This window comes from Gymnoscopelus microlampas, assembly GCF_963454915.1.
Source record: "Gymnoscopelus microlampas genome assembly, chromosome: 3".
In the NCBI taxonomy this organism is placed as follows: domain Eukaryota; kingdom Metazoa; phylum Chordata; class Actinopteri; order Myctophiformes; family Myctophidae; genus Gymnoscopelus; species Gymnoscopelus microlampas.
The window spans coordinates 24097806-24110916 of NC_139940.1; the positions used below are offsets into that span (position 1 = coordinate 24097806).

Here is a 13111-nt window from a genome sequence, read left to right on the forward strand (position 1 = left end):
AAATAATGGAGAAAAAAAAAAAGCTTTTTATGTTCATTATGATCATGTCTTTACAAATACCATCACACTATGGAAACAGTCACTTAGTAATACAAAATAGCTGGATATCACTAAAATGTCAACGTAATAACCGTCCGAATTTAATAATATAATATAATATTCCACAGTTTTGAAAATAGCAGATCTACAAGCTCACAACGCCTTGCATCGGCTATTTTCAAATAGCCAATAAAGTGCTCTTGTGGCCATAGTTGCTTCTTTTGGGCTTGTTTTCCTAGACCTGATTGCTTATTTCTCTCACATACTATGGCAACACGGCTTGCGTGTTGTTGTACAGTCCAGTCACACATGTTTCATTTCGCTTTAATTTGTTATCTTTGTTGAACGTTTAGTTATAAATTGATTGATCTAATTATTCTAATTATTTTACTGCAAGCTTCTTCCTTCAGTTAACCTTTTGTTGTTCTTCTTGAGGGTATCGCTGCGTTGTGCTAACATTATTAGTAAAATGAATTATTCTAACAGAACTATTAATTCAGATCTGAGTATTCACGACTCGCGTGTCGTTGAAAATGCCGTTAAAAATGCCATACGCGCCGTAGTGGACATCATTTACAAAGTCAACAACGGTACAATAAGGGAATATAAAACGATGCTGGATGACAGAGACGTTGAAATCAGTCGACTGGAGCTCAGGTTGAAACAGACTGAAGACGAACTGTTATTCTGTAAAGTCAATACTAACACCTTCACCACAAACTGTGTTTACAGTGGGACAAATGAGCAAGAAGTGGAGTTTCCCTGTGAGTATTGCAATATTTCTATATTAGTACTAGGCTATAGCCCTGAAACATGACAACACTTCAACCTGTTTTTTGCACTTTCTACATTTACAGCCCGTACATCTACATAAACGTTAAAATTTCAAATATAAAGTGCTTACCCCATGGCCACGGATGTTACAATTCACTTCGGGTGGGTATAAGTACCCCCGTATCTTCCGTATTGTTCATTAAAAAGCATTTTAATCCGATCGGCGGACATTTTCTCATAATATGTCAAAGTGCAATACACCTCCCAACCAATAGGGTCGCGTAGTTGAGAGCATTTAAAGTTGGTCTGCTGCGTGTGTACTACTCACCCAATAATTAATTGCTGCGACCAGCTATAGCTGTCCTCTAGTTTCATATCCGTTTGAAAGTTGTGGCAGAAAACTTGTGTTTAGTGAAATATCTCCACTTTTCCACGAGATTCACACGGACGGTCCGGAAGACATTCATCTATCTAGCTACCTACCATATCTATGCCATCGGCAACCACGAAATGATTGCAGGATTGAACGTAATAAACTCCCTTTGGGAAGCACTGCAGCACATAGACACAGGTGTGATTAATGACCCCGGCCCACAACAACGAAGTAACTAAGTACATTTACTCAAGTACTATACTTAAGTACAATTTTGAGGCATTTTTACTTTACTGGACTATTTCCAATGTTCAGTACTTTTAGTTCTACTCCACTCACTCTCAGAGGCAAATATTGTACTTTTACTACACTACAATTATTTATGATTACAAAACATACATACATTAACCACTTCAGCCCTTTACATTTCGGCCATTTGAAAATAGCCACCTACAAACCCACAATGCATTGATTGTGAGCTTGTAGATCTGCTATTTTCAAAAGATTTGTTTACATTTAAAAACCTTTAAAACGGGACATTCTGCATAATGAGTACTTTCTACTTTTGTTACTTTAAGTACATTTTTATACCAATACTTTTGTACTTTTACTCAAGTCAATTTTGAATTCTGGACTTTTACTTGTAATGAAGTATAATCTACATTGCAGTATTGATACTTTTACTTAATTAAGAAATGTGAGCATTCTTTCCACCACTGTATGACACTTGACCCCGCCCGCACCTGTCATGCCCCCCCCCCCCCCCCCCCCCCCCCCCAAGGAAGCATTTCTACCCATTGTGTTAGTATAATGTGCTGCCTGTGTGAATCTCGTGGAAAAGTGTTGATGTTTTACCAAACACACGTAGAAGTACCTAAACATTTTACTTTAAGTACAGACTAAGTACTTGAGTAGATGTACTTAAGTTACTTTTGTTTACACCACTGTTTTCACTCCATAGGTGTTGGAGCTAAAATGTCTCCATTGGTTTTCTCTCTGAGTCAAGATGGTATGGCTGCTGAGCCATTCAACCAAGAGGACCCTGAACAGCAGATGTCACACTCTGACTCTTCACAGACAGGAATCACAGCTTGTCTTTCATTAGCTAGACTAGGTACCAGTCCCGTGGTCAAAGACGAGCCTCCTGCTGTTGAAATCAAGTCAGAGATGTGTGAGCAGGGATGTGATCAGCACATAGACCGTCTCAAGACTCGCAACAGCAAAAGTATGATTTCATTCTGTGTAGGCCTGTCACAATTCTTAGACCTATACATAATCGCCTGATTGCAGATTTGAGATAATCGCAATCTTTTCCTTTTGCAAAATCGTCAGAATCGTTTCCGTGTTGAACAATGTTCAGATGTATGAAACATTTAAAAAAAATAACAGATCTACAAGCTCACAACGCGTCGCAATGTGGCGCATTGTGAGCTTGTAGAGTGGCTATTTCCACAATTAAAGTAATTATAATTAAAGTATAAATATGGCCATATTACATTATTTATTTTTGATTATTGGTAGGTGTATGTAGGGTCATTGTCAGTAGTTATTTGTTTATTGAAGTTATTTGTGCAATTTGAATTTTTGTTTGCAAAGCCTAAAAGCCTAACAGAAATGTACAGTAATTGTTATTTATATGTTACCAATATTCAATGCCAAAAACACTAATCGTTAATTGAAATTATTTGTAAAAAAAAATAATTAAATTAAAATGTAATGATCGTGACAGCCCTAATTTTATTTGAAGTATAGCGTTATACTTCAAATAAAATTAGGGCTGTCACGATCATTACATTTTAATAACGCTTTGTTAACTTATCAAGATTCAAATCGGATCCGAATTACTGAAATGAAGTTTTGAGTATTCGATTACGGTATATTGATTATGATTAGAACTCTTGTTATAATTTTGAATATTAAAAAGTGCCAAGTTCAAATATAGTAGCTGTTTATGGGGCAGAGGCTCAGGGGTAGAGTGGCCGGTAGAGCGGCCAGATGGGAACCACAAGGTTCCCAGTTCGATCCCGGGCTCCCCCAGAGTTAGTGTCGAAGTGTGCTTGTCTGCTTGAGCAAGACGCTGAAACCCCGAATTGCTCCCAATGAGCATGGTTTCCTCCGCCATCGGTGTGTGAATGGGTGAATGTAATGCACAATCTATGTAAAGTGCTTTGGATAAAAGCACTATATAAATGCACCTTTTACCATTTTTATTAATAGGCTGCACATCATTGCTGATAATATTCCTTCCATGACCTCAGGAAAGGTGATGAATGCAGAGAAACAAAGGCAGTACAGAGAAAGATGCCGTTCTACACCTGAAGGTGTACAGATGTTGAAGGAGAAGGCACGTCTAAGGTAGCCTTTTTATGTTCATACGAAATATGATTGCTTAAGGATATCAATTAATTTCTTAGTGATTATTGAATCCATAATTCTTTTGATTTTTTGATATATCAACACATTGATTAACCACTTAAGTCCTATTTTATGCTTTGTGCAAAAATAGTGAAAATAGCAGATCTTCAAGGTTACAACGTGTCCATTTTTATATGTTTTGAAGATTTTCACTTTTCTAAAAAAAAATAGGGATAGATTTTTGTATCGATTATTTTATCAAATTAACGATAATGGATCATTTTTATAGTCGATTAGATCGATGAACTGTTGCACCTAGATATCACTGTTTCTTACAATACTTATTTAAAAAATATGCCGTGCATGCTCATATTGCAGTGCATGATGGTGGCCGGTTATGACTCTACTGCAGATTGAGATGCTTCAAGTTCACCATAATGAATGCAGAGGAAGCACTTATCTCTTGTTTTCTTTCAGCTACTACAAGAAGAGGGTGCTGGTATCGCAGATGTCTGAAGAGGCCAAAAGACAGAAAAGAGCTAAATGGAGGGCTGCACAACAGCGTTCTCGTGACCGCAAAATGTTCCAGGAAGAACTTTCACAAGCTACTAGTCACTTTGTCCAGGCAGATCACTCTCACCCCCACCACCTCTTTGACAACACAGCCAAACCTGAAGGTACCCATCGACGACGTAGAGGCAGGCCTAGGCAGGGTGGACAGGTAGAGGTAGTAGTTTAGTGGTCAACCTCTAAACCCAGAGATTCTCCACCCCAAGTTTGATATGCATTAGGCCACAGACCCCATTTGATACCTTTAAAAAAATATATCTCTGGGACCTCAATCTACACTGTAAAATCCTTGTGAAATGTGTACCCTGAAAGTGTACAAAATAATGGAACCAAATGGACCTGTAAGGGCTATTTTTTTTAAATAGCTAAAATAGCAGATCCACTTGTGGTCCATTTCAGATTTTGGGGGGAATTTTGCCTACAGTGAGTGAGTGACATGCTCAAAATGGGGACGCCAGGTTAAGAGTGCTTAAAATAAACTCTTGGGTAGTTTCTATACAATAGTTGACAGGTTACATCCTCACACACAGTTTCTCATTTGCCAATTTACAGTGATGCTGAACACTTGGTTGTTGCTCTAGATAAGAGCTAAAGGCAGGTATTGCATATATATTGCATGATCATATTAATGTCTATATTAATGTTAGCCCTTCAATGCTGTGAATGATACTGATATTACATACATTTCATGATGTATTTCAGATACACAGCCATAGGCATAGATCACCCCTATCCTATGCCCTCCCGGGTAGCAGACTCATTGTGGCGGCATTGTGTTATAATTGTCCTTTAGTTTCATATCCATTTGAAAGTTGTGGCAGAAAACGTGTGTTTAGTAAAATATCTCCACTTTTCCACAAGATTCACACGGACAACATTCATCTAGCTACCATCGGCGGCCACAAAATGATTGCACAAACATAATTATCAAACTTCCTTTGGGGAGCAGCACATACGTATGGGGCACACAGGTGTGATTAATTACCCCGGCCCGCACCTGTCGTCTGCTCCCCCCAAAGGAAGCTTTACACTCATTGGGTAGCAGAATGTGCTCTGTGTGAATCTGGAAAAGTGTTGATATTTGACTAAACACACTTAGACCCCCCCCCCCCATTGTTTTCTGTTCATATACGTGTATTGCTACTAGTGTTGATGATGTCTTGTATAGTATTGTATGTCTTGATGAATTGAATACACAGGACCACAATTGAAACAAGCCCTTAGGGCTTTTTGTGTCCTTTTAACATCATTGTATTCGTACCACTGTACTATTTGCAAACTGTTAATAAAGTATTCAATCAATCAAAAAGAAGCACCTAAACATTTTAACAAGTAGCCTACAGACTAAGTACTTAACTTGAGTAGATGTACTTAGTTACTTTAGTTTACACCACTGTTTTCACTCCATAGGTGTTGGAGCTAAAATGTCTCCATTGGGTTTCTCACTGAGTCAAGATGGTATGGCTGTTGAGCCATCCAACCAAGAGGACCCTGAACACCAGATGTCACACTCTTCACAGACAGGAATCACTGATTGTCTTTCATTAGCCAGACTAGGTACCAGTCCTGTGGTGAAAGAGGCGACATACCAAAGCCTATACCGCTTGTGCTATAACCACGGCCCGCTTCTATGACGCGCGCGGAACTGGCTCTCGCCTACAACAACTGCGGACAAATTGTTTTGCCCGTAAAGTATTGTTTTTTACCGCAGCGGAGGCGCGCCGTCTCAAGTGAACTTGAGCCACGAGAGGCACCACGAGCAAGCTAAAGCGAGCGAGTCGCAGTGCCGAACGTTGCGAAGTTCGCTTGAGCCAACTCAGCACCGTTCGAGTTATGTACTGGAAGGCACAGAATCATAAATAATTTTTTGGGTTGAGCGTTTGCCCCAACTGCCACTCAAAGGGGCTACTGGCCAATCACAGCATGTCCTTGCACAAGTGGTATAGGCTTTGGGATGACGCGTAAAAGAGGAGCCTGCTGCTGTTGAAATGGTGCTCGTCAAGTCAGAGAGGTGGGCCTGGACGGCTGGCATAGCGGTCTGGGCAGAGCGTGTCACAGGTTCGAATCCCGATCCCGACGACCTTTGCTGCGTGTCACTCCCCATCTCTCTCTCTCCCCATTTCCTGTCAGTCTACTGTATACTATGAAATAAAGGCAGAAAAAGCCAAAAAATATATTTAAAAAATATATATATCAAGTCAGAGAGGTGTGATCAGCACATAGACCGTCTCAAGACTCCCAACAGAAAAAGTATGATTTCATTCTGTGTAGGCCTGTCAAATAGTTTTTAGTTTTTTTTTATTTAGAGCAGCCAATTATTTTTACCCCCTTTTCCTCCCCAATTTAGTCGTTGTGCCAATTGATTCCCCCCCACGCACATTTCTGTGATGTCACTGTTGTCGTATCCTACTGACTCACCTGCCAGTGAGGAGCCCCCACCAAGAGGACGTAGAGCCTTCATCCTACTCCTCCCGCCCAACACTCCCCGCTGCCGCCCCAACCCGTAGGATTACTTGCAGTGATCAGTATCACCCTCCCCCGAACACGGGCCAATTGTGTATGTATAGACGCCTGACAATTCCGGATGCATCACGGTGGATTCCAACTCACAACCTCCATGGTGGTGGGCAGTGGTGTCGTGGAGGCCACACGGAGTGGGACGGCGTGTGGCCAGTAATTCTTTCACGTGCAAGGTACGGCACGGTACAGTGCACGGCACGTGCGTGCACACACATGCACACTAGAACGTGCCCCCCCCCCCCCCCCCCCCCCCGTATATTCACGAGCCAAGTACCCAAATGGCCATAATATAACAGGTTTACAAGTGAGTGTGAAAATGTATCCTCAGATTCCTCACTCCTCACATCTATAGGCTACACAGTAAGCAACACAGCATGTTGGCTTCAGTAGGGCTGCTGCCAGTATCCTATCTGCACGCAACAATGCCTTAGCCACCGTCGAAGAAGAGAAAGATACTCGTTCAAAGCAAACTTTTAGTTTCAGCTCTATAATTCATGGCATTCCTTGAATTTGTATTAGTTTAAAAAGACTAAAACTAAGCTAAAAAACATTTCCTATACAAACATGTTTCCTAATTTAAGGTAAAATAAAATGCACGCGGTGTGTGCGTGCCGTGCGCGCTCGCGTGACGTCATTAAAATACAGTCCTGCCAGTAAAAAAATCACCATGACACTGCTGGTGGTGGGCAGGGACCTTTACCACTGCGCCACCCAAGCGCCTAGGTGTCAAATTGTTTACACCTACATAATATAATCGCCTGATTGCAGGTTTGAGATAATCGCTATCATTTGTTTGCATTATCGTCAGAATCGTTTCCATGTTGAAACATTTTCCGATATTTGAAACATTTTAAAAAATTGTTCTACAAGCTCCCAACGCGTCACAATGTGACATGTTGTGAGCTTGTAGAGTGGCTATTTCCACAAATAAAATCATTATAATTAAAGTATAAAATTATTAATGGCCTATTTTGGCCATACTACATTATTTATTTTGATTATTGGTAGGCTATCGGTCATTGCCAGTAATTATTTGTTTATTGAAGTAATTTGTCATATTTGTTTTGTGCAATTTTTGTTTGCAAAGCCTGGAAGCCGAACAGAAAAGTAATTGTTATTTATATGTTCCAATATTCAATGCCAAAAACACAAATCGTTAATAGCAATTTATTTTTCTTTTTTATGTAATTAAATTTAATTAAAATGTAATGATCATGACAGCTCTAATTCTGATGATACGTATAAAGCTTTGTTAAAAGGATCCCTGGCTAATAAGCCAAATATGCCTTAATGCATTATAATTGCCCTCTATAGCTAAAATGTAAAATAAAAAACACCTTAAATAATTTTGTTATTTTAGAAATGTTTAATCTTTTAACTCAAGTGGGACAATGCCCAACACAAGTTGATGATGTCATTTGTCCATGTGTGGTCCAGCCCTAAGGAATGTTATTAGCATGTCCTAATAAAAAACAACTTGATACTTCCTATGGTTAATATGAACATCAAAACAATATGTATTTTTTATTTATTTATTAGCGTTCCATAAGGCTGGAACACGCATGGACAAAAAAAATCAACCAGCGAGGTGTTGTCCCTCTTCAGTAAAAGATAAACTATTTCTAAAATAAATAAAATATTTAAGGTGTTTAAATTTTAGTTATAGAGGGCAATTATAATGTATTAAGGCATATTTGGCTTAATAGCCAGGAATCCTTTTAACTTATCAAGATTCCAATCAGATCCGAATTACTGAAATTATTTGTTGAGTATTAGATTATTGATTATGATTTGAACTCTGGTTATAATTTTGAATATTAAAAACTGCTGAGTTCAAATATAGTAGATGTTTATTCCTAGGCTGCACATTAGTGCTGATAATATTGCTTCCATAATCTCAGGAAAGGTGATGAATGCAGAGAATCAAAGGCAGTACAGAGAAAGATGCCGTTCTACACCTGAAGGTGTACAGATGTTGAAGGAGAAGGCTCGTCTAAGGTAGCTTTTTTTCTTCATACAATTATGATTGCTTAAGGATATCAATTAATTTCTTAGGGATTATTGTATAGAAATATTTTTAGATTGTCTATAATTTCATTTATCAACAAAACGATTAACCACTTACAGTCCTGTAAGTCCTATTTTATGCTTTGTGCAAAAATGTGAAAATAGCAGATCTACATGGTTACAACGTGTCAATGTTTCTATATGTTTTGAAGATTTTCACTTATAAGGACATGCTCAAAATAGGGATAGATTTTTTATCGATTATTTTTTATCAAATTAACGATTATTGATTATTTTTGTAGTCGATTAAATCGATAAACTGTAGCACCTAGATATTACTGTTTCTTACAATACTTCATTAAAAATGTTGCAGTGCATGATGGTGGCCGGTTATGACTCTACTGCAGATTGAGATGCTTCAAGTTTACCATAATGAATGCAGAGTTAAGCACTTATCTCTCGTTTTCTTTCAGCTACTACAAGAAGAGGGTGCTGGTATCGCAGATGTCTGAAGAGGCTAAAAGACAGAAAAGAGCTAAATGGAGGGCTGCACAACAGCGTTCTCGTGACCGCAAAATGTTCCAGGAAGGACTTTCACAAGCTACTAGTCACTTTGTCCAGGCAGATCACTCTCACCCCCACCACCTCTCTGACAACACAGCCAAACCTGAAGGTAGTACCCCTCATAGAGGCAGGCCTAGGCTGGGTGGACAGGTAGAGGTAGTAGTTTAGTGGTCAACCTCTAAACCTAGAGATTCTCCACCCCAAGTTTGATATGCATTAGGCCACTGACCCCATTTGATACCTTTTTTTTATTATCTCTGGGACCTCAAACACTGTAAAATGTGATGGCAGGGCGTCACGCAAGCTTGTATATCTGCTACATACGAGAGGTTTCACGGTATGCTCTGAAATATGTTGCTATATGTATAGCTAAAATCTAAAATGACTGATGATGCTTTCCCGCTTGTAATGGCTTAAAAGAGACTCTTGGGTAGTTTCTATACAATGGTTGACAGGTTACATCCTCACACAGTATTATATCTCATTTGCCAATTTACAGTGATGCTGAACACTTAGTTGTTGCTCAGGATAAGAGCTAAAGGCAGGCCAGTGTCAGCTAAAAGCCTAAACAATAAATCAATAGAGGTGGAATTCCAAATCCTTTGAGGGATCTTTGGGGCTTGCATATAAAGTTGACTTTTGCATACGGCTTTGCCAAGACTTTCTGTGAAGGCTATTGTGTTGTTACTGTTATCTTTACACCTAGTTTTCATTTTGCAGTTATGTTTTTTATATTTCTGCTTCTTCATTTTTCTGGTCTGCATTTTGCATATTTGCATATCAATTTGAGTATTCATGAGATCGTTTTACATTTTAATTGGTGGAATAAAGCGTAGGTCTGTTTTGTGAAAACACTTCAGTGAACAAAGATTCAGTGTGAAAATAAATTACAGAATGCATAGTATGCATTTAACTGAACAGTAGTCATTCTCAGTCTTAAACATGAAATCTGGGATGTATTTGAATGAATAAATCATTATTTTAACCAATGGTAAAGTATGTTATAACTAGCACATCTGCAGTAGTTGGAGGTGAACTCTCTACTCCATGGTTCTCAAACATGTTCATGTCAAAGACCCCCAAATTGATACATTAGGCTGCATACAACTATTTAAAAAAGATTTTGTTCCAGGGACCCCCATAAGAGAAGATCTTTGTTGAATTAGATTTCATACAGAATTTGTAAGGGAGATAACAGTGTAGAAAGTGAAACCTATGATCAGAGTAGTCATTGTTCATTCTCTCATTGGGCTAACCGCTATCCGGTGAAATAAATAGTTAAACTGTTCTTCATTTCGCTGGGGTCATAAAAGGTCATGTGACACGACCACTGAACAGTATTTACATGCTGTTTCTACAGGAAATACCCACCACAAGCCCTAGTCTCCTGCTCTCATACATTTCGTACCCGAGGATGAAGGAGCTTGTAAGTTATACTACAGTATTGTAATTCATTTTAATTTTGGTTTTGTTTATGTACTCACAGATGAATATTTAAGTTAAATGAAGGAAAAATGCAATCATAAAAAAGACAAAATAAACATTTAAGTGAAGTGAAAGCACTAGAAAATGCAATGTCTTGTTAAATGGAGTGCAAAATCAAATGCTGGATGGACGGGCATTGCAGTTCGGAGGCAGCCAATTAATTAGTGAGCCTAGCCTCACGGTTACCCTAGAACAGGGGTCTGCAACCTTTAAAGCAGGGGTCTTCAACAGGGGGTCCGGGACCCCTAGGGGGTCCTCAGAGTTACTACAGGGGGGATAGGATTTTTTATTTTACCTTAACCACTTGAACCCTAGCATCACTTTTCTGAGGAGAACTTTAGCCAAAAATAGCAGATCTACAAGCTCACAACCCCTCGCGCTGCGAGGCGTTGTGAGCTTGTAGATCGGCTATTTTTGGCAAAGAGGCATAGGTGTAGAGGGAAAAAAGAGCAGACCACGTAAACAAAAAATGTTGAATCTGGAACACTATTTGATACGATATAGAGGGGGTCCCTGCTTCATCTCTCTCTCAGCTAGGGGGTCCTTGGCCTGAAAACGTTGAAGACCCCTGCTTTAAAGTCAAAAGGGCCATTTTTGACCAAAAAATAAGTACAAAATCTGTCTGTAGCCGCAAAACTTATTTTAGCCCACTAATGCCGATGCTGCGCCAATAAATGTGTTGCAGGCTTTGACGCAAATTTGACAGAAATGTTGAAACTCATTTATTCTACACATCTTTACAGTATTGGAGCACGTAAGAATCTATGTCTCATATTACAGCAACGATAAATACAAATTTAAATGTGAAAAAAAAGAAAAAAAAAGGTTTTCTATAGCTACAGGGAGCCACAAGGGGAGGGCTAAATAGCCATTTGTGGCTCCAGAGCCGCAGGTTGCAGACCCCTGCTGGAAGGACTATTGCTCTACCATTATTAATTCACAAAATATGACTGTTTTCGTAGACTGATTAAAAAAATATATATTTGGGAAATGGGAATTGAGGTCCTTGGCATGCCAGCAGCATGTAGAAGAAATTACACTAATTGGGCTGGTTAGAGAGAGCCCCCAGAGCCGAATGCAAGAATCTCCAGGTGGAGATTAATAATAAAGACAAAGGATTTGTTTGGGTTATATAAAAATAAAAAGGGATATAAAACAACTAAAATGGATGATGATAGACCTAAATCTGTATGTGTCTGCATTTCTGTCTCATCACAATCATGATATTTGGTAGCCTGTAGCAGCCAAGATGTAAATGGTACATTTATATAGCGCTTTTTATCCAAAGCGCTTTACATAGATTGTGCATTACATTCACACACACATTCATACACTGATGGCGGAGTTGTCAGACTGAGTGTCTAACGTACTTCGCCCCATCAAGATAGCAGGGTGCCAGTCACATATTGCGTTGTTGTGCATATTGCAATGAGTCACGGTGACATGGGTGATTGCTTGGAGATGATAAAATAAAGGTTGTGACGTCTGTGCACCAGCTGGTGGCAAAATCGGATATTGCAGGACTTCCGCGTTTACTGCGCATGCTTCTATCATCTGAAACGCTATTGCGCCTGCTCTATTGGCTCCAACGTTGGAGCCAATCCTGGAAGAAGTGTGTACTTCCGGGTGCTTCATGCGCTTGTGAGCAACTTTCATTTAAATGAATAGGTGGGGGCAGGGCCGTCCACTCTCTAGATATATTATAACTATGCTGCAACGACGCTATGAAGAGAAGGAACTGTTTTACCACAATACGTGTATAAATGCTTGTATTTGTAAACTTCAGAAACTATCTCGACACTTGTTAGAGACTTTGTCTGGAATAAAGCCTTTCCATTATTTTTAACACATTCACTGCCATTGACGGACATCTCCGTCATTTAAAATCCACCCTTTCACCGCCATTGACGGATATGTCCGTCATTTCAAAAAATAAATACATATATATATTATTTTTTTAACGTGATCCGAATATTTATTGCTCCATTCACTTCCTGGTTAACTTATTACTTTAAAATCCTGTGTTTTACTATATATTTTTGGCGAAAAATGCTATTTTCAACTGGGTATATCAAGAGAACGGGAACGGGAGAACGGGAGAAATTACTTTTTTTTTTTTTCACAGAAGCACAGTGATTTCCTCCGTGATTAGCAACCATCAGGGGATCGATCATACTGGAGATAAATATTCTGTTGTTCTTGAAAAATGTATCAGAATGCTTAAAAATGCTGGCAGAAGCTACCTGCCAGCATTAGAAAGCCCCTGGCAGTGAATATGATAATTAGAAGTTTCATCTCTTCTTTTGAGCTGTTTTCACCAGATTCTCAGAGCTATCAGATGATATGTGAGTGTCATTATTACAGATCATAGTGGGAAATGGCATGACCCTGATAAAATACAGAAACTACTTGAAAGCTAAATAC

At 39.1% G+C, this 13111-nt stretch overlaps 1 protein-coding gene across 1 annotated transcript; it reads left to right on the forward strand.

The window, feature by feature from the left end:
* Positions 1-354: 354 nt before the first annotated feature.
* On the forward strand, positions 355-10148 carry LOC311042372 (uncharacterized protein). Its single transcript, XM_084053068.1, has 7 exons — positions 355-803; positions 2148-2411; positions 3445-3541; positions 4019-4218; positions 5522-5668; positions 8533-8629; positions 9112-10148. Exons 1-7 carry the CDS (start codon positions 509-511, stop codon positions 9368-9370), a joined length of 1359 nt encoding a protein of 452 aa, XP_083909194.1. The 5' UTR covers positions 355-508; the 3' UTR covers positions 9371-10148.
* Positions 10149-13111: the final 2963 nt, after the last annotated feature.